Source organism: Urocitellus parryii, chromosome 8 (assembly GCF_045843805.1).
Source record: "Urocitellus parryii isolate mUroPar1 chromosome 8, mUroPar1.hap1, whole genome shotgun sequence".
NCBI lineage: Eukaryota > Metazoa > Chordata > Mammalia > Rodentia > Sciuridae > Urocitellus > Urocitellus parryii.
The window spans coordinates 113,270,823-113,293,269 of record NC_135538.1 but is presented as its reverse complement, the minus strand read 5'-3'; the positions used below and the strand labels follow the sequence as shown (position 1 = coordinate 113,293,269).

The 22,447-nt window shown below is 41.0% G+C and overlaps 1 protein-coding gene and 1 pseudogene across 1 annotated transcript in view; one reads left to right on the top strand and one right to left on the bottom strand.

The window, feature by feature from the left end:
* The first annotated feature begins 1,712 nt into the window (after positions 1-1,712).
* The window catches only part of Rnf8 (ring finger protein 8), a 46,520-nt gene continuing 25,785 nt past the window's right edge, over positions 1,713-22,447 (top strand). Inside the window, exons 1-3 of the mRNA XM_026383495.2 lie at positions 1,713-1,947; positions 10,671-10,799; positions 21,717-22,445. Coding sequence (XP_026239280.2) covers positions 1,837-1,947; positions 10,671-10,799; positions 21,717-22,445 — 969 coding nt within the window. The 5' untranslated portion in view covers positions 1,713-1,836. The remainder of the gene's footprint in view (positions 1,948-10,670; positions 10,800-21,716; positions 22,446-22,447) is intronic.
* LOC113179080 (ribose-phosphate pyrophosphokinase 1-like) lies at positions 4,338-5,529 on the bottom strand (annotated as a pseudogene).

Sequence of the window (22,447 nt, the reverse complement as noted above, 5' to 3'; positions counted from 1 at the left end):
TGAAGATAGGGGCTGCAGTTCTTGATCTTATAGTGCCACAAAGATGAATCAATCCAAGCTGGGTTTGCAACCAGAGTTAGGACATTAGGCTTTGGAAACAGACTAATTGTCTTTTTTTTTTTTTTTTTTTTTTTTTTTAACACAGGTGTGCTGGGGTACTGAGGATGGAAACCAGGGAGGGCCTCAGGCATGCTAACTCAGCTCTACCACCCAGCTCCATCCCCAGTTCCCCCATTTGTTACTTTTCAAACCAACAAATTTGTTTCTTTTTTACTTTTCAAAGTCACAAATGTGTTACTAAACCTCCCTATGTCTCTTCTTTTATCCTCCCCAAAGTAGGAGTTATAATTGTAACCACCATCATCAAATAGTTCATGAAGAACTCTTAAAATCAATTTGGTAGGAGGTTTGGACTAGTCTCTGGATAGTGCTCAATAAATGTTAGCCCTTAATTGTTATACTTTTTATTATTCATTTAGTACACTTTTTTCTGATAGAACTTACTATAACTAAATTATTAAGCAGGTATTGGAAAACTGAAAAAGCAAAAGGCAGCACTGAGCTATCAGAATGGTTACTACAGGTAGCAACTATGACCCTATATTGGAGAATCCAAGGGAAGGAGTTGAAATTGCAATAAAAAAAAAATTAATGGCTTATAGAGGATAATTTACATACCACAAAATCCACCCATTGGAAGTGTGCATACCACAAAATCCACCCATTGGAAGTAAACTTGTACAGGTGTGCAATCATAACAATATACTTTTAGAACATTTCTATTACTACCCCCCTTCACAAGCTCATTTGCATTCAACACTCACTTCCTCAATTAGCTGCTGGTACCTGTGCTTCCTGTCTATGTAGATTTGCCTAGAATAAAATTTTAAAATCCACTAACAAAAGAAGATTGTGCAAAATGGATGAAATTTAGGAAAAGAATAAGCAACCTAAAATGTATCACAAGTGTGTGGGGGAACACACCTGTAAACTCAGCTACTAGGGTGTCTGAGGCAGGACGATGGCCAATTCAAGGCTAGCCTCAGTCATTTAGCAAGACCCTGTCTCAAAAAAAAAAAAAAAAAAAAAAAAGGCTAGAGATGTGGCTCAGTGGTAAAGCGCCCCCAGGTTCAATCTCCAGTATCACTCTCCACCCCCACAAATCTCAAATCTCAAGTTATTTTAAAAGTAGGTCAAAATGGGTTGGGGTGGGGCTTACTGGCTGACCCGGTATTTCAAAAAGCCCGGCGCGGGCGCGGAGGAGAGACGCGAGGTGATGGGGAGCATGGGGTCCCACTGGGGCGACCTGGGGGTGGAAGAGAGCCGAGGGACCGGAGCGGCGGCGTCGGGGCGGCTTATCCCAGCTCTTTGGGAGGCAGAGGCAGGAGGATGGGAAATTCGGCAACTGAGATACTGGGTGAGGGAGGGAACGCGGGCTACAGTTTAAGTAACGGGGTTATCATCATCACTATGTGGTCATAAAGCAAAAAAATTTCTTTAAAAGGGGAAAAATAAGGAGCGGTTCCAGTTCGGGTGCGTAAGATTGGGGTGAGCTGTGAGGAATTTGTGATGCCAGAATCACACCTGTGGGCCGCCAACCCCAGCGGGACTAGCACCTGCGCCACCCAACGCGCAGGCGCGGCGCTCCGACTTCCCGGCTCCGGGTGCACCAGGCCCGCAGCCCGAGCTAGAGTTCCCATCGATCCCGATCTCCTAGCGATTGCTTCTGTCTGTTGTTTAGGTATGGCGCGGGCGAGGAAACCGAGAGACGGCTGGAACCGGGATCGGGACCAGAGTTTCGCTCGTTGCTGAGCGGCACCCGGGGCCTAGTGGGCTATGGGGGAGCCTGCTCCCTTGGTCACTGAAGACCACGCCGGTGGCCGGAGCTGGTGCTTGAGGCGGGTGGGGATGAACGCCGAGTGGCTGCTGCTGGAGGACGGACGCGAGGTGAGGGCAGGGGGTCCTGTTGTGGGGAGCGATGGGGTCCCGCTGGGGCGAGCTGGGGGTGGAAGGGAGCCGAGGACGGGAGCGGCGATGTCGGGGCGGCTGCGATGAATGGGGAAGCCGGGGGATGGGAGAGCGAGGAGCAGCAAGAGGTGGGATCCTGGGCCGCGTAGTGAGCGCGATCGCGGGCGCGCGGTGGAGGAGTCTGAGGCGGGAGGTGTTGGGGGAGAAAGATGAAAGGGTTCCACTCGGGGGAGACCTTCGGGGCCCCGGAGGGCGGTGGGGACCGGGTCCAGGCCCGCGGTGCCGAGGCGGGAAGATGGCCCCTGGAGGGCGGCTGGGCCGGAGGGCGGCCGGAGCTGGTGTACGCCGACCGCGGCGTGGAGGAGCAGGGCCGGGCCGAGCAGAGGCCGAGGCCGCGCCGTTGGGGTCGCCCGGAGCCCGCGGTGCCGGCCACGGAGGCAGCGCGGCCCGGACCGAAACGCCGCCCGAGGTCTGATGCGGTGGTGAACTTTCTCGAGTTTATTTTGAAGCCGATTGCGAATTAGGATGTGTCATCCTTCAGGTACTCGTGTAAGAATGACTTCTTTCTTTCCGTCTCTTTGAGGAAGATCGGCTGGTCGGGATGGGTCACGTTTAGCCTGGGAGTCTGTCTGCCTCCAAGTGGCGCCCCCTGAGATGGGTCAGGATGGGGATTCAGAGTTCTCCCCAGAGGTTGCTGACACTCACTGTTTGATAAATGCAGATGAACAAAGAATAATAAATGCATGTTAAAAATAAAAACAAAAAGGAAAGGTGAGGCCTGGTACCAGTGGGGGAGGGGGCGCTAGAAGTCGGGTGGTAGGGAGAGAATTGCAGACAGCTTGGAAAGAACTGGGTCAGGAACAAGCTCTCGGTGATGAGGAGCCATTTGGGTTTTGGAAATCATTTGTATGAAAAGTTCACTTTGCGGTAATACTGAGTGGTAGTGTTGTAAATTAAATAAGTCTTGATTATTATTTAGTTTTAGTTAGGTCTTTCTTTCTAGATTATTTTTTTAAGGTTTTTCTTATAAGCCATCTAGTCTCAATGTAGTTTCCCAAATATTTATCTAGTACTTATGTTGTTTGGTGTACTAGAGACAGATGATGACTTCTGTAGTCAAAGAGCTTATGGCTTGAATGAGAAAATTTATACAGTGAAGCAGTCTGACAATATCCGTGTGGGCTGAATAATTAATTGCCAAAATGTGAATTATTTAGTAATAGTCTAAAGCACTAGTTCCTTGAGTCAAGGAAGGCTTCAGGTCCAGCCTTAAATGTTGCTAAATTAAGAGATTATGAAGGGTTACTTTGTGTATAATTTATATACATTACTTGATCTGGTCCTATAGATGTACTACACACACACACACACAACCAGTATGGCACTTTAATAATCAAGTGTTAGCTTATTCCTTTTTTTTTTCTTCACACACAGACACTTTATTAGTTTCCTCTACAAGAGACAATAACATCAAACTTTTAACAGAAATGTCAAGTCATTTGAGAGGCCAAACAAATTCCAGGAGGGAAGACCACCTAAAACTCATGACCACCATGGAAGTAGGAAGGTTAAGCTACAGCAAATTATTTAATGTGAATGTTAGCAGTTACGCAGCAGGAAGCAAATTTGTGTTCAGAAGACTATGGTACAATGATAATTTGGGCCCAGGAGTATATACAATGATAATTTGGCCAGAAAAAGGTCAAGATGGCTGAAGATAAAACCATAGAAAGGAATTGGCACAAAGGGACTACATGCTATGTGGTCAAGCAGATGGCAATTAATCAGGCTTCTTCCTCCCTAGAAATATTGGCTGCACTGTGCTACCCCATGGTGATCACACCCAACCGTTGTTTGCAGGTTTTTTTTTTTTTTTTTTTTCAGGCTGAGCTGCCTGCTTCTGCCTTAAAGGGTGCTTGCTCAGCTATAGAAATAGGTCTATAGAAAGCCCAGGGCTCTTGTTGTTAATTTAGCTTAGATCTTCGAGAACTTGTCACACATGGGCTGCTTTGTTACTAGTTGTTCTGACAAGGAAAAATCTCCAAAGCATTCATATGCAGAGTCTGAAAGTCCCCAACCATTCAAACAGCTTTATTCAACATCCTTAGAAGTCTGAAATCTTGCAGCAACTGAACTCTAGTTAGATCTGTAAGGTTCACAAAATCATTAAGGAAGCCAGAATGGACAATGCAGTTAAGAAATCCCAACAGTTAATATCAATCTGTCTTTCCCCAATTTCCAATAAACTCTCAATTACATGATATGGGATGTAGAATGCTATAAGGAGCAAGCTGGGTCTTCTGAATTTATCATCAAATACCAAGGGAAAGAAGGAGTGGGGTTGATTTTATTTTTTAAAAAGCCTCAAGTTATAAAGGAACATGGCTGAACAGGTAGGAAACAGATTCCCCATTATGAGTTCTCCTGATGGCTTCTGCAAGGATCATAGAGATGTCATTCACCTGTATTTTGGAGCAATGCTTCATCTTGTCCTCCTGAGGTATGGTATCGATGACCACTACTACTTCAAAACATACATTACTGATGCAAGAAATGCCTGGCCCAGAAAAGATTTAATGAGTCAAGATAGCATGAACTCTGGTGGCTCCAGCTAAGAGAAGTTTGTCAGCTACATGGCAGATGGTGCCACATGTGTCAGCCACGTCATCCACAAGGATAGCCATATCTCCCACTAACACCATGTGGTCCACTTCATTGGCCTTCTTCCATTCCTTGTGAAACAAGGCAAAGTCCACATTCAATTGGTCTGCAATGGAGGTCACTCTTGGTTCCACTAGCATCAGGTGACACAATAGTGCAGTTCCTCCACTCTGAGATATTCCCCCCACTCCACTTCAGGACAGCTGGCTCTGTATATAAATTGTCAAAGACTTGCAAAACTGTTGTAAATGGATTTCCAAATGAGCACGGCTGTACTCTTTTTTTTTTTTTTTTTTATTTATTTTAGTTCTCGGCGGACACAACATCTTTGTTGGTATGTGGTGCTGAGGATCGAACCCGGGCCACACGCATGCCAGGCGAGCGTGCTACCACTTGAGCCACATCCCCAGCCCACGGCTGTACTCTTTTAACTGTAGTATAGGTGAAATATCAGAATGCTAAGGTAAATTCTTGGATGAAAGAGTGAAAGGGTGTGAAAAAAAGCCCTGAATTTGAGAAGCAAGATCCATGGTGATAATATGATCTGCACCAGCTACAGACAGCTTATTTTTAACAAGCTTGGCTAAGATTGGAACCCGGCTCTTATCTTTATCGTGCTGAGCATCAGGGAAATGTGGGATGATTGTAGCAACCCAGCTGGCTAAAGTGATCTTGCAGGCATTAATCATGATCATACCTCCATTAGATTGTTGATTTTACCACAGCCACTCTGAATGATGTAGACATTATCTCCATGTACATTTTCACCAGTTTCCACACGGGTCTCCTGGTTGCTGAATTTCTTGGTTGCACCATGCCTAGCTCTAGGCCCAGGTGGTCAGCAGTTTTCTGGTGTGAGTCCTGATGGGAGCTGCCACTGAAGATTTTGATTTTTGGCATCTTGGGCAGTTACCCTAGGTGCTCTTCACTCATCGATCGCTGCTGCTGCAGGGTTCTGAACTGAAATCGACTCAGAGACTTAATATTAACCGCTAACCTTTGCTACTGCACCATCTTCAAGTATTAACTTATTCTTTTAGATCAGTTCAATGAATTACTTCATTAATTTCTCCTGAATAGCTTGGGAGGTAGTCCTGGATTTTGCGGGAGAAGGGAAGATAAGGGAAAATAATGATGTAAGATAAGGAGTCTGTAAAGCTGGGCATGGGATTATGTTTGTAATCCCAGCAATTTGGGAGGCTGAGGCAGGAAGATTGCAGGTTCAAGGCCTGCCTCAGCAACTTAACCACGCCCTAAGCAATTTAGTGAGACCCTGTCTAAAAATAAAAATGGCTGGGAATGTAGTTCAGTGGTAAAACATCCCTGTGTTTAATCCCCACTGCCAAAAAACAAAAACCCAAGTCCATAAAGCACTTCTAGATATGTTCCAACCTATTTGATAGATTTGTGTGGGCCCACCTCTGTGGGGAGAGACCAGTACAAACCAAGTGAATGGAAAAAACATACTGGGGACATTATGGCTTGCCTGGTAGCCTGTGTGTAGAAGCTTGCCAGGCCTGGTTGTCTGCAAGGTCAGGTCTTAGACAGTAGCTGGAGCTTAGCCTATAGTGTGTGTGAAGAGAGTCTGAATTAAAGCCAAGATGAAGTCTCACAGTAATGGTTCTTAAACCACTAGTTGGTTTGCACAGATTTTTAAGAGGAGTGGTGATATCATTTAATTATAACAGCAGTCAGTTCCCCACCTTTCCAGTTCCTTTCAAAGTTTCAGATTTTGCAGATGAAATAATAAAACATGGCTTCCCTCATTTTGTTGAAGGGAATACTATAGTAAAATTATCTGTTGGTCATGGTATTTTAAACTTTTTAATACCTGTTCAGAGTTCGGTGTAAAAACAAATGTTTTATTGCAAATTGCCGGTCCTATAACTATCAACCCTAAAGCCATAATATCTTTTTTTTCTTGTTTTCTTCTCTCATATCTGGTTTTCTTAAAGCTTTCTGCCCTAAGTGGGTCGAAAAAGGGAAAGGATGGTTCTAGAGTATTTTCTGGTCATGTGGGAAACAGCAGGAGTTGTGCCCAGGTGGAAAGGATAGCATTAGTGAAGGTGGACATGGTCAAGATGAACTTCTAGATCAATAATGTCAACATGCTCAAAGGCTTGCAAAACTGTTGTAAATGGATTTCCAAATGAGCACGCTGTACTCTTTTAACTGTAGTATAGGTGAAATATCAGAATGCTAAGGTAAATTCTTGGATGAAAGAGTGAAAGGATGTGAAAAAAATCTTTTTCTGGATTTGTAGTCTGTAGGAGGCAATTCAGAAAAAGGCACTCCTTTGTTTTTTCTGTACTATTTTCCCTGGTGGCAATCAGGCTGTTTCCCCCCAAGTATTAAAATGGCAGGTGGAAATTTTTATTTCCTCTCTTTGGGGGAAGAAAAAAAAAAAACTATCAAAGCTGGGTGTGGTGGGTGCAGGCCTATAATCTCAGCAACTCTGGTGACTGAGACAGGAGGATCACAAGTTCCAGGCCAGCCTCAGCAATTGAGTGCATTCCTGAGCAACTTAGGGAGACCCTGTCTCAAAATCAAAAATAAAAAGGCCTGGTGATATAGTACTGTGGTAAAGCACCCCAGTTCCAAAAACAAAAAAAGAAAAATGAAAAAAAGCTACCAGAATGGAAATTCATAGTGAATGTAAATGACAGGTAATCTTTATACACTTTCCTCCCCCAACTATGATGGGACCAAACCTAGTGCCTCTTGCATGCTTAGCAAGGGCTCTACCACTGAGCTATGCCCCAGCCTTCAGAGGAACTTCTATAATTAAATGTTAAACTGTCAAAAGCTTCGGACAAAAGAGTTTTGGTAGAGATGGCCATCACAATGTTTTAAAGGGAAACAAGTCTGATTTTAAGAGTTCCTAGCTGGTGCTCCCTGTTTTCCAGCGTAACAATTTAGCTTCCAACTTCTGACCTAAAAAATGTCCATTCTAGAATCTGGAAGGACCCTTAGGCAAGATCTCTTTGTCCTTCTATTCATTTAGAAAAATTTGCTGAACACCATGTCCAGTATAGGAATACTGTGTTAAAAAAAAAGATAAAGTCCCTGCTCATGAAATTTATGTTCTAGGAAATGCAGAGGGGGAGGTCAAACAAGCAAGATAATTTAATCGTGATAAATGCATGCTAATAACGGGCAGAGAGTGTAGACAGCAACATTAGATAAGGGTAATCAGTGTAGGCCTCTGAGGAGTTGAAACTTGGAAAAGATGAGAAAAGTAGCCTATGCAAAAGTCTGAGAAAAGAGTGTCTTAAGAAAAGAGTGTTTTAAGCAGAGGGGACAAGTAAAAAATTAAGCCCTCCAGTAAGCTGGAACTTGGAGGAGGTTAAGGAACAAAAAGAAGGCTCAAGCAGCTGAAGAAGCAAGCTAGTGTTGGCAGCCCAGTATGAGTCTGAGACTAAAGAGGAGGTCAGGACATTCAGGGCCTTATAGTCCGCGGGAAGAAGTTTGGATGGTAGAAGGATTTTAAAGAAAGAGAAATGATCTGACTTAAAATTTTTATATCACCACTGATGCTACATGAAAAATACAATTTAGGGGAGCTAGAGTAGGAGCAGAAACAGCAGGTTGCCAGGACATTTGGACTCAGATAGTGTCTGGAGAGGTAGAAGTGAATAGATTATGAATTACGGCCAGTAGAATTACTGATGTTTTATTGTTTATTTATTTATTTTTGGTACTAGGGATTGAACCCAGGGGTACTCAACCACTGAGCCACATCCTCAGCCCTTTTTTTTTTTGTATTTTATTTAGAGACAGGGTTTTACTGAGTTGCTTAGGGCCTCGCCAAGTTGCTGAGGCTGGCTATGAACTTGGGATCCTCCTGCCTCAGCCTCCCAAGATGTTGGAATTAACAGGTGTGCCCAGCAGATTGCTAATGTTTAAAATGTGGAGATGAGGAATAGATGAATCAAAAATGACTTCTAGATTTTAGGCTGAGCATTTGGTTGGATGACATTGTCAATTACTGAAATGAGAATTTGGGAGGAGTGACTAGATTAGGTCAGAGACAGTCAAGGTAGACTTTTATTTTTCCTTCTCCCCCTCCTCCCAGGGGTGCTGTACCACTGAACTACATCTTTGAGCCCTTCTTAAAATTTCAAGACAGGGTCTCGCTAAGTTGCTGAGGCTGGCCTTGAACTTGAAATCCTGCTGCCTTAGCCTCCTGAGTGGCTGGGATTACCAGGGTGCAATGCCATACCTGGCTTCATTAATCTTTAAGGAACTGAAGACAAGGATGATTCTGAAAGATTTTCAGAAAGAGCAAAGAGGGTAGGTCTTAGAACCCCACAGACTTTCTATGTATGTGTGGGTATGTTTCTGGGGATTGAGCCCAGGGTGTTCTTCCACTGAACTACATTCCCCACCCTTTTCAAAACATTATTTTTTATTTTGGGAAAGGATCTTGCTAAAATGTAGAGACTTGTGAGCCTCCTGCTTCAGCCTTCCTAGTCACTGGGATTATAGGCATGCACACTGTGCTTGGCTAGAAAACCACAAACTTTAAAACTTCAATATTTCCAGTTAAGGTTGTGGAAGGGGTCATTAAAGAGAGCACTTGTGCACTGAAAATAATAAGCAGGAAAGATCTGGATCTAAGAAGAATTTCATTTTCTTCCTTCACAGGGTTATTATGAACTTGACAAGTCCATCAGAAAATATGATAGATGTGAATTTGGGCTTCTTTTCAATCTTTGCCAGAGGCACTCAACACTTTCCTTATGGCTAAGATGGAGGATATTGACTCAGTGCAAAGACTTTTGGTTGAATTTTAATTGATTGAAAGTATACCTAGGTTATGTGGGAGAATGTTTGCTAGGCTTTCCCTGAGAGCTTTGTTTTTGGCTACTTCCCATTTCAATATTTTTTTAAAATATTTATTTTTTAGTGTAGTTGGACACAATACCTTTATTTTATTTATTTATTTTTATGTGGTGCTGAGGATTTAACCCAGGGCCCCACGTGCTAGGTGAGCGCTCTCCCGCTAATCCACAACCCCAGCCCCCCAATTTCAATATTTTTTATCTGTGTCTTGAGTGAAAGTACAGAATGAACTGCCATGTTAATTTGGTGAGAGACTGAATCTAGAAGGTATATTGAATATGTCTGATCAGATGGCCAATTAAAAATTCAGAAAAGTCTTGACAAACTGGTGTGATAGCCTAGACTAACAAGATGAAATTTAATAGAAATCAGTGTAAGGTCCTACACTTGAATCCAGATTTTCCCAACTAGTCAAGTATAGAATGGAAGAGACATGACTTAGCATAACAATTCTTGGGGGAGGGGAGACCAAGAAATATAATCATTTCTAAGTCCGAGATTACATTGGCAGAGTACTGTATCTGCTGTGGAAGCAAATGCAATTTACATTCTATGCTAATAATATCTAGAACTGGGAAAGTGATAACTTGAATTTGACTGTGTGGTAAAATTAAGTTTAGTTTTCTTAATACAGTATCCAGGAATAAAGACAAACCAGGAGTCCTTTCACAGACCCATTAGAATGACAGACTCAAACCCATCCCCTGGGAATTAGGTTGAAGTAATTGGGAACACAGCCAGGGAGAGAGAAGTCTCAGTAGACATTTTATAGATGATGTGGAAGGGGGATTAGAGATTTTCTGATGGTCCCCAGTGCAGAACCAGGGCCAATAAATGGAATTTGTAGAGAGAAAGATGCCAAGTTATAGCCATTAAAAAATCTCAAGGCCTGACTTATATAAAGGCAGTGTTCAAGAAGAGTTGATGGGCTTGTGTGGAAAGAATTCTTCCATGTTATGGCTTCCTGAACCAGATAACCTTTCAGGGTCTCAACTTCCTTCAGCTTTTTCTTGACTTTCTACCTGGTGGCTCCCTTGGCAGCTGAAGAGGAGATAACAAATGAACTGTTTGGATTCCACAGGAATCTGGTTTCTCAAACTGGGGCTTGTGTACACTGTTGGTTGATAAGATACAAAGGACCTCCCTTTTCAGCACAATGACTGATTATCTCTCTTGCATCGTTATTGTTTTCCCAGGTGACTATAGGCCGAGGATTTGGTGTCACATACCAACTGGTATCAAAAATTTGCCCTCTGATGATTTCTCGCAACCACTGTGTTTTGAAGCAGAATCCTGAGGGTCAGTGGACAATTATGGACAACAAGGTACAGGAATTCACAGATTCACCTAATTGCTTTTATTTATTTTTAAATTTATTTTTTTAAATTTCTTGCTTTTTTTTGGCTATAATTTTGATTATGCCAAGATAATTTCTAATGCTTGAGTTGAAATTTGTTACTATGAAGGAAACATCTGAATTAGGGATGTAGGTCCTATTCCAAAAACTAGACTAAGTTACTGGAGGAATTGACCCTTTTGAGATGCAGAGGTTAGAGACCCTGGGAATCTGCTGAAATTTCTGTAGTGTATCTATAGCTCAGGGGACAGGAGAGGAGAAAGAAAGTGAGCTGACAGCACTTAGCTCCTTCCCTTCCTCACACCTTTAAATCAGAGCAATTCCCTCCCTCATCTATTTCTCTGTCTATTTTTGGCATTGGGGATTGAACTAGGGCCTTGCATGTGCTAGGCAAATGCTCCACTGATGTACATCCCAGTTCTCCTCCTTTTTTTTTTTTTTTTTTTTAACTGTTTTACATATTAGTGTTCTGTGGACGATTTCCTTTGGAGAAAAAATAGTTGTTCTGCTTTAAACAAATTTGAAAACCACTGCTCTAGTGGTCAGTATACATGGTACAATTGAATGAAAAATACCAAGTTAGGTCATATATAACTTCAAAAAGGCCCAAAGGAGGGGAAATAGTATATAAAACCCAGCAATTAAGTACCTTGCTAGCCTGGTGTGGTGGTACATGCCTATAACCCAGAGATTTTTGGAGGCTGATGTTGCAGGATGACAAGTTCAAGGCCATCCTAGACAACTTAATGTAACCCTGTCTCAAACTTTTTAAAAAAATTAAGACCTGGGGATGTAACTCAGTAGTAGAGTGCCCTTATGTTCAGTCCCCAGTACCACAAATAAACAAACAAGGGAGAAAGAAAGAAGTATGAAGAAGTACCTAGCTACTCAGGAGACTGAATCAGTAGGAGTGCAAGTTCAAGGCCAGTCTGGATACCATAGCAAGACACTGTTGCCTCCCCAATCCCCTCCAAAAAAAGACTTACCTAAAGTGCAGATAGGCAGATATACTAGTACCCATGAATATAATGAAAGACTGTGAAGTGAGAGAAATTCTAATATGAACAATTAAATTTAAGAAGTATGAAATATCTTTAGATATCATTTTATACTGCTTCACTGCTCTGATTGGAAGGATTTTAAAGGTACCTGTTAGAAGGGAGGATATCCCACAAGCCTGCCCAGCAGACTCATTTTGCATGCATAAATCTACTAGATGTAAGCTGTTGGAGAAAGTATGTTTCTGGTCTAGAATTAAGTTAACACTGCATTGAAGGAGCTAATTTAAAAGCTAAGTGAATTATTTCAATATTATTTGTAAGGTACAATGAACAGAATAGAAGTTGGTACTGAAATTATCTAGTTTAACCCTTTCTGTGGACACAGATACACCTGAGCCTCAGAGATACACTGTCCTCCCAAACTGGTGAATGAGTGAATAACTGGTGAGTTAGTGAATGAGCCATGACTTAAACTCAAATTAAGATTCTCTACAGTGCCCTGTTGATAAATACCAATAGAGGACGTAAACAATTTGCTATGCTAGTTTCATGATTTTAAAAAATTGAAAATTATGCATATCTAAGCTGTAAGTTTTTTTCTTTCTTTCTTTCTTGGTACCAGGGATTGAACCCAGGGGCGCTTAACCACTGAGTCACATCCCCAGAGCCTTATTTTTATTTATTTATTTTTTTAGTTGTAGTTGGACACAATACCTTTATTTATTTATTTTTATGTGGTGCTGAGGATTAAACCCAGGGTCTCGCATGTGTGAGGCGAGCGCTGTACCACTGAGCCATGATTGCAGCCTCCCAGCACTTTTTTATATTTTATTTAGAGACAGGGTATATATATATATATATATTTATATTTATTTATTTTAGTTGTAGTTGTCAATATCTTTATTTATTTATTTTTATGTGGTGCTGAGGATTGAACCCAGGGCCTCACATGTGCTAGGCGAGGACTCTACAGCTGAGCCACAACCCAATCCCTAGAGATAGGGTCTTGCTGAGTTGCTTAGAGCCTTGCTAAGTTGATGAAGCTGTCTTTAAACTCCCGATCCTTCTGCCTCAGCCTCCCAAGCTGCTGTGGTTACGGGCATGAGCCACCATGCCCTGCTAAGGTTTTTAAAGCCTCTAATAGTTTATTTTGAAGCACTTTAGGAGCCAGGAATAGTGGCATGTGCCTATAATCCCAGTACTTGGGAGGATGAGCCAGGAGGACTGTTTGAACCTGGGAGTTTGAAACCAGCCTGGGCAACATAGTGAGACATCCTCAAATAAATAAATACATAAATAAAAATAAAAATTAATCTTTAGGAAGGATGTTTTCTTCATCAGAGTTGGCCATTAAAGAAATGAATTAGTGCAATAGAGGTGAATTCTCTGCTGCTGCTATCTTTGGTTATGAGCCACATGGATGTGATCCATGTATGGGATTAGCAGAATTTAATAGGTTGGGAAGCTACCAGCTGACTCATGGAGTACTCCTGGAAGGTCAGCCACAGGGATGATAGAAGCAGCCTGTGTTAGCAGTAGGTCATGGCTGTGCTCTAGGGTTGCACTCCAGTGTTTCTTCGTACCCTTTCTTGTAAGGCTGTCATGATTATCATTGTGACTCTTCATGTCTCAGTTGGCTAATTTGGAGGAAAGATAGGTTCCTCATTCTTCCAAACCTTTTCTGTACAATTGGTTTAAACCTCTTAGTTTAGTTGGGTCTTTTTTGTTGTTTTGTTGTTTTTTGGTACCAGGGATTGAACCTAGGGGCACTTAATAACTGAGCCACATCATCCCCAGGGTCTCACTAAGTTGCTGAGGCTGGCCTTGAACCTGCAATCCTCTTGTGTCAGCCTCCTGAGCTGCTGTGATTACAGACATGTGCAACTTGCCTGGCATAAACCTCTTAATTTTGATTCTGTTTATGAGGTGACTGGTTTTTGGGAAAAACTGTGACAAGGGTTTTTTGTTTTTGTTTTTGGTGGAGTTGGGGAGAGTGGTACTGGGGAATCAAACCCAGGGCACTCTACTACTGAGCTACAACTCCAGCCCTTTTTATTTTTTATTTTGAAACAAGGTTTCATTAAGTTGCCCAGGCTTGTGATCCTCCTCCCTTATTCTCTCAAGTAGCTGGCATTACAGGCTTGCACCACTGTGCCTGCCTAGGAACAATTTTTATAAGTAAACCCCTTCCCTCATTTGTTTACTTACTTATTTGGCTTGACAGATGCTCCCTTTCCTTCGGGCTTTTTTCTGGCACAATAGTATTGCAGTTGTCTTCTGCTGATGAGAGATTTGAATTTCTGCTGCAAGATATTATTGTTGTGGTTATTTTTGAAGTCATTTGTCAAGTCTCTTTTTAAATTATTTTTATTTTGTGTGGTTCTGGGGATTAGCCCAGTACAGCAAAACAAACACAAAAAAACAAATAAGAAAACTGATGGTAGTATTACAAAATTTAGAACTTCAAAAGATACTGTGAGATGAATGAAAGGCAGACTCAGTAGAATGTTTGCTGTATAACCGACAGAACTCCAAATCTATTAAAAAAAAAAAAACACGACAAAATGGAAAAGACAGGCACTTCACAAAAGAATGATCCAAATGTTTGATATTCATGAAAAGTTATTCAGCTTCATTAGTGTCCAGGGAAATCAAAGCTACAGTGGAATACACTGTACATTCACCAGAATGGCTAAAATTAAACTGGTAGTGCCAGGTTCAGGTAAGGATATGGGACAAGTAGCGTTCTTTTATATTTGATGGGAATAAATTGATACCACTACTTTGGAAAAGTATTTGACATTACTTATTAAATTTAAACATACGTAGCTCATGACACAGTATTTTCTCTCTCCAGAAACAACTGGAATGTCCATCAACAAAATGGATAAACAAACTGTGGAGTAGTCTTATATCTTATAATGAAACATTATACTGTAGTAAACATGAATGCATGACTAGACTATCCAACAATATGGATATATCTCACAAGCATAATATTGAGTAAGAGAGTAAATGTGTATATATATATGTGTGTGCGTGTGTGTGTGTGTGTGTGTGTGTATGTGGCTTCTTTTGTGAAGCCAGACACACAAAATACTATATGATTATATTATACATACATAATCTATATATATCTTTTTTCCATTTTAAACATTAAATGTTCAAAATTATGTAATGTTCAAAACTAGGCAAAGCTGGCATGCTTTTTAAAGATAGTATTATCTAATTTTATTTATCCATTTCATTAGGAGCAAGGACCTTGCTTATCAAAACTGCCAAAAAAGAGTACTCTGCCTTTTATCATTATTATTTTGTAAATAGATTTTTCCAACTTAATTTTTGGGAAAAGTGTAATTTTCATATTCCTACTAAGATGCCAGTGTTTTAGATTTTTTTTCACGTGGCACTTGTTTGAAAAGAGTAAACCTTACCCCGCCCCCCCTTACCAGGTCAGACAAAAAGAATCCAAAGAAACAACTCAAAATGCCTGTAAAATTATTGCTTTTCTTTCTCTAATGCAGGTGAGGCTACAAATAGAAGGAAATTTGGTAAATAAGTTACAGTTTGTGCTTGCTCCTTCTAATGTGATCGCATGTCCATGAGTGTCAGTCAGTGAGACAGTCTGATACTGTGGGTAGCATTTGTTCAACCTGCAACACTGAGGAAGAAAGCCACACTGAAGACACAAGGAAAATGAGTTGATCCAGTCTGTCTAAAGAACGACATTGAGAAATGGTACTAACACCTTCTTAGAACATGGAAATAAAATATAACCCCGTCAGAGGTACCTTGCCAAGGAGCATGTTGAAAGTCCAGATAGCACCATTCATCAGTGTCCTGGGTCTTAATGGCAGCATCTCGGTCACTTAACATAGGAAACAGTGAATTTCAGACTACTTCTATACATCAAAAGAGTGCATGGAAAAAATGCACAGATCATATACAATCCATGAACATAAGCTACTAGGCTTATTGCATATATGAAAAAAAAAAAAAAGGCGTGTGTTGAGGGAGAGACTCCCAGCCTCTGCAAGAAGCAGTCGAGAGCTGAGTGAGTGGAAAGGCAGGAGTGGACCCGTTGTGTGAGCACAGTAGGAGTTTGAGTTGAGAAAGAAATTGTTGTAGTGAACCAGGCCTGTTCACTACGTGGGTTCACAGTGTGAAATTCTATGCATTTTTACTTGAGTCAGAATGATTAAAAACTGGTTTGATGATACCTTTTTGTTCACTGTAAATTCTCTCTTCTTCTTCTTTTTTTTTTTTTTTTTTTTTTTTTTTTAACAACGCTGGAGATGGAACCCAGGGTTTCACACATTATAGGCAAGCAGTGCTCTACCACTGAGCCACATTGCCAGCCCTCCACTGTGAATTCTAAAGCAAGGCTCAGACTCCTATAGTTTCTTCTTTATTTTAGTGGGGGGAGTACCGGGGATTGCACTCAGGGGCACTCAACCACTAAGCAACACCCCCATGCCCATTTTGTATTTTATTTAGAGACAGGGTCTCACTGAGTTGCTTAGTACCTCGCTGTTGTTGAGGCTGGCTTTGGACCCGTGATCCTCCTGTCTCATCCTCTTGAGCCGATGGAATACAGGTGTGTGCCATTACGTCAGGCTTAGTTTCTTCTTCTTCTTCTTTTTTTTTTTTTAAAGAGAGGGAGAGAGAATTTTTTAATATTTTTTAGTTTTCGGTGGACATAACATCTTTATTTTATTTTTATGTGGTGCTGAGGATCGAACCCAGCGCCCCTCACATGCCAGGCGAGCGCGCTACCGCTTGAGCCATATCCCCAGCCCTTAGTTTCTTCTTATACTCGATGATTTAAACAGGAAAAAAACATCCCATTTAGGATACCATGACCTCATCAGTACCCATATACTGTTTGCAAAATAGATGGAGATGTTAAAATTAAGAAGAGTGGAGGTGGCTTGGCACAGTGGTACACGCCTGTAATCCCAGGTGCTAGGGGGAGGCTGAGGCAGGAGGATCACAAGTTCAAAGCCATCTCAGCAACTTAGCGAGACCCTGTCTCAAAAGAAAAAAGGTGAAAAAAAAAGAAAGAAAGAAAAAGAAAAGTGGAGGTAACTGGTACTTGGGGAGTGGAATTCATCACTGCCCAGTGGAGTCAGGGAGATAGTGTTGGTCTTTTCTTGTGATTCACTTCCTTTGGGACAGGAAGTCTTCCCACAGGAAACCTTTCCTCCATTTCCTTACCTGCAAATGGATCTTTTTTTTTTTTATGATTATTTTATTTTTATGTGGTGTTGAGGATCGAACCCAGTGCCTCACGCATGCCAGGCGAGCACGCTACCGCTTGAGCCACATCCCCAGCCCTGCAAATGGATCTTGACTGATCCAGACGTAGAGTTCTGGATAGTAAATGGTTTTGGAGGCTGGATGTCCAAATAGTAGATCTCTGGAATGCCTATAATTTTTTTTTTTATTTCATGGTTGTTATAAAAGATATATTTACTCTGTAATTAGTTATTTAGTTATACATTTATGATTTGTGCACTTTTATGCCTGTATGTTGTACTTTTATTAAAGACTTATTTATTTAATTATTCATTTGGATTTTTTTGGAATACTGGGGTTTGAACTCAGGGCCTCATGCATGCTAGGCAAGTGCTCTATCACTGAATTACATCCCCAGCTAAAAATGACTTCACAAAATATTGACCAATGCACACCTTTTAGGATTTCTAAAATAAAACTCAGTATCAAGTTCTGGCGAGCATGCTGAGTAACTGGAACTCTTATACATTGCAAGTAGGAATATAAAATAGTAGCTCCACTTCGAAAAACACTGATGGCGGGCTGTGGTGACACACACCTGTAATCCCAGTGACTCAGGAAGCTGAGAAAGGAGGATTGCAAGTTTGAGGCCAGCCTCTGCAAATTAGTGAGGCCCTAAGTAACTGAGTGAGACCCCGTCTCCAAAGAAAAAATAAAAGTTGGGGGGATTTAGCTCCATGATAAAGCACCCCCGGGTTCCATCTTCAACCTAAAAATAAAAAAAAAAAACAAAAAACCAAAAAATTCTTTGGTGATTTTTCATAAAGAGTTTATCTAGTTTCCTATTTCTAAAATACTTATCAGAGATTAACAAAAATTTATCCTCTCATAGCATCTTGTACATGAATGTTAAGGTGGTTTTATTCATAATCACCAAAAAAATGGAAAAATGACTAGGGAATGGCTGAATTCTAGTTACTCATACACTCAATACTACTCAGCAATAAAAAACTAAATTCCTCTGATAATGCAGCAACATGGAGAAATCTCAGAGCCATTATGCTAAGTGAAAGATGCCAAACTCATCTAGAAAACTCCAAGAAAACATTGCCTTGGGGCTTTGGGTTTTCACTGTTTTTTACAATTGTTTAAAAGTAGCTGGATAGAGATTGAGCTTTGGGTGAAGTAACTGTGTCTGGGGGGTGTGCCCTATCCCATCTTTTTTTGCCATTGATGGCTTGGAGACTGCAGGGTGGCTGAAAGACTTCAGGCAGGTTTTTCCTCTGGTTTAATGTTGCTGCTGCTGGATCTTGTCCAAGCTGGTAACTATGAAAACCAACATTAGAAAATCCTTGAACAAAGCATGATTTATTTAAACCATTGTATTCGTGACCATATCCCTGGGCAAGGCTTGACTGTCCTAATCCAGTCATAGTTTTTTCATCATTTTGTAGTCACCTTTGGAACAGACCTGACTCAGAGCTGTGGTTCAAATTATACCACTAGGTGTCACCAGGAAGTGATGAATGATTAAACAGAGGGATCCAAGGATAAAATGTATTGGGAAATTTTTGAGACCTTATTTTGCAGGCCTGTAGGAGACGGGTTAATGCAGAGAATCCAGTGGAAGGCTGCAAGACATGTCAAAAGTTTGCTCCAATTTCTTAAAGGTTGCTTGTTCCTTCTAGCCTGGAGCTTCTATAACCTATTTATGCTACTTTTTAAGACTTTTCTTAAATTCTATATACAGGCATCAGGTGGCCCCCTATGTCACGTTACTTTGCCTGAGACCTTTTTCCTACGTGTAATCTAAAAGCAACTGTTATGTTCTAAAATTGTTCTCAAATGGATTATTCTGGCTCCATCCCCATCCTTTGTTGTTTCCCTATGTGTTGATGCAGAGTCAGCAGGACTGATCATTCCCCTAGGCTGAGTAGAAGAATGGGGGAAGGTTGCCAGGTGAGCCATGTTAGGCCCAAGGAAGTGGGTTGACCAGCATTTATTTATTTATTTATTTATTTATATATACACACATATATATTCTGCTCAAGCTAAATACTATAGAAAAAGCCAGAAATAGAGGCCTAATACCAAACCATGGCTAAGATCCAATCTCTATTCCCCATTCATCCTCTGTGCCTTGTGGTGAAGCCCTCTGTCATATTCAGGTTGATCAGGGATTTTTTTTTTCTGGCTGAAAAGAAAGCTGTAGTTGCTAGTATAAAGATAAGTTTTTCCCTTCTCCAATGCTGGGGATCTAACCCAGAACCTTGGACATGCTAGGCAAGCACTCTACCACTGAGTCACATCCCCAAACCCCAACGTAAGTCTTAGTCTCAGTTCAGAAGTGAGTTTCATCTTTGGCCTCTCCCCTAAAGTCAAGTCCTTGATATGGGTTAAAATGACTACCAATATCTGTTAACTCTAAAGCCTACATTTGTTTCAGATCTATTTGTGGACCTATCATTTCTGTTTAGCATCCCTTAGCTTGGACCTATCATTTCCATTAACACCCCAGCTTCACGTGATATTCCTTTGCGTTTATAGGTTGTGCCATGTAATCTCACACCTGTTTGTGCCCTTGGGTTATTCTTTCTGTAGTCAGCTGCTAAAAGTTTTCAGATGGGCATGGCGATACACACCTGTAATTCCACGGTCTTGGGAGTCTAAGATGGGAGGATTGCAAGTTTGAGGCCAGCTTCAGCAACTTAGTGAGACAATGTCTTAAAATAAAAAATAAAATAAAGGTCTGGGCATATATACCTTGGTACCCCTGGGTTTAATCCTCAGTACAAAAAAAAAAAAAATGTTCTGCCTTTGCACTTGATGTATTTACCTTGTAAGATGTGGAACTTAGAATTGGAGTGACTTAATAAATCGGTTGAGCCAGGATATAATAATAGTGAACATTTATAAAATGCCACAGACTAGGCACTGTTCTAACTGCACATTAACTCATCAAATTCACACAAAGATCATGAGGGAGAGACTGTTATTATTCCCCATTTTATAGATGCAAGTAAATGGTCCATAAAGAGGCAAGAAATCTACTCAAGGTCATTCAGCTGGTAAGTGATAGAGACAGATTATAAATCCAGGCAGCCTGACTCCAGGTGCAGGGTCCATGCTCCTTTTTTTTTTTTTTCATGGTGCTGGGGATCGAACCCAGGTCCTTGTGATTTCAAGGCAAGCACTCTATTACGGAGCTACATCCCCAGCCCCCAGGTTCCATATTCTTTTTCTTTTTCTTTCTTTTTATTTTATTTTAGTTGTAATTTTTTAAATTTTTATTTTCATTTTATTGGTAATTAACAAATAATAATTATGATTATGTTGGTCCATTATAGTTGTAGTTAATGATGGGATTTGTTGTTACATATTTGTACATGTACCTAGGTTCCTTTTTTTTTTTTTTTTGTAATTGTTGTTGTTGTTGTTTTGTAATTGTTGTTGATGGACCTTTACTATATTTATTTATATATGGTGCTGAGAATTGAACCCAGTCTCACACATTCCAGGCAAGTGTTCTACCACTGAGCCACAACCCCAGCCTCAGGTTCCATGTGGTTTTTTATTTATTTAGTTAGTTGTTGATGGACTTTATTTATTTATTTATTTGTGTGGTGCTAAGAATCAAATTCAGTGCCTCATGCATGCTAGGCAAGTGCTCCACCACTTAGCCACCCCCACCCCACCCCCAAATTCTTGACCTTTACGCTTCATTAAAACCAGACAAGTAAACATCAAGCATTTACTTTATACTTAAACACATATAATAATGTTTTATGCATATTATCTTATTTGTTCCTTACCATCCCTATTTTACAGACAAAATTGAGGCACAGAGAAATTAAATAAATTGCTGAAAGGACATACAGTTAATAAGCCCAAGGTGTTGTGGGTCCAGAGCTCTAGCACTTAACCACTATGGGCCTTTGTTGGTATTAATTAGACCAGATCCCACCTACAGTTTGATCCTAGTACAGAGCATTGGTATTCTTTTTTTGGTTTATGCATATTGAGAAGTGCTTTGTTCATTGTGTTGAGGCATCACTTCAGAAACGGTACTTGAGCAGCATTCCTGGCCAAGCCGGCCTTGTGGACTTCACTATTAGATGACGCTTTCTTCGCTAATAGCAATTTTTCCATTCTTGGGCTATTGCCTGCAGTTTAGGTCAATAAGAACAATTCAGTTTCAGTTTCCTTTAGTGCTATTGCATGTGTTTGAGCAATTCATCCACCAATAATAAGGTGATTCTTGCCTGTTTTCCAGGCAGTTCTCAGTGGAGGCATGAATGTGAAATATGGGTAAAAAGCCAAAACACTGTTTGAAGAATGCTGTTTCTAAGGATGGTGGTTTATGGACCTTTCTTTTCTATTTGTTCTCAAGGGTGTTTGTTCTGAAAAGGCAGAAGGTTTTGCAGCAGCAGGTGAGAAATTTCATTAAGAAGAACAAAACTGGGCTGGGGTTGTGGCTTAGTGGTAAAGTCCCTGCCTAGTATGTGTGAGGCACAGGGTTCGAGTCTCAGCACCACATATAAAAAAATAAAATAAAGGTCCATTGACAACTAAAAAAAAAAAAAAAAATTAAAAAAAAGAAGAGCAAAACCAGGAAACTTACTTCATCTTTCTTTCCCTTTCCCCAGAGTCTGAATGGTGTTTGGTTGAACAGAGAGCGCCTGGAACCATTAAAGCTTTATTTCATCCATAAGGGAGACCACATCCAGCTTGGGGTGCCTCTGGAAAATAAGGAGAATGCAGAGTATGAATATGAAGTTACTGAAGAAGAATGGGAGAAAATTTATCCCTATCTGTCCCCAAAGAGTGACCGGATGAATGAAAAAAATAAGGACTTGAGAACTAAAAGGAAATTTAGTTTAGATGAATTGGAGGGTCTTGCAGCTGAAGGCCCCTCAAATTTGAAATCCAAAATAAGTAAAGTGTCATGTGAACCTGGTGAGCCACTGAAGTCACATGGGAAAGGTGAACCCTCTGAATATTTGGATCCTAAGTTGACTTCTCTTGAAGCACATGAGAAGACCCCAGAGGCTAGTATTTGCCCTGGCCCTCCCAAAGTCATGGAGCTTCATCAAAAGAAGCAGAAAGCCTCAAATCCTTCAGCATCTCAGAGCAGCTTAGAGCTGTTTAAGGTGACCATGTCCAGGATTCTGAAGCTGAAAACGCAGATGCAGGAAAAACAAGTTGCTGTTCTGAATGTGAAAAGGCAAACCCAAAAGGGGAGCTCAAAGAAAATCATGAAAATGGAGCAGGAACTGCAGGACTTACAATCCCAGCTGTATGCGGAGCAGGCTCAGCAGCAGGCAAGAGTAGAGCAACTAGAAAAGACTTTCCAGGAAGAGGAGCAGCATCTCCAGGT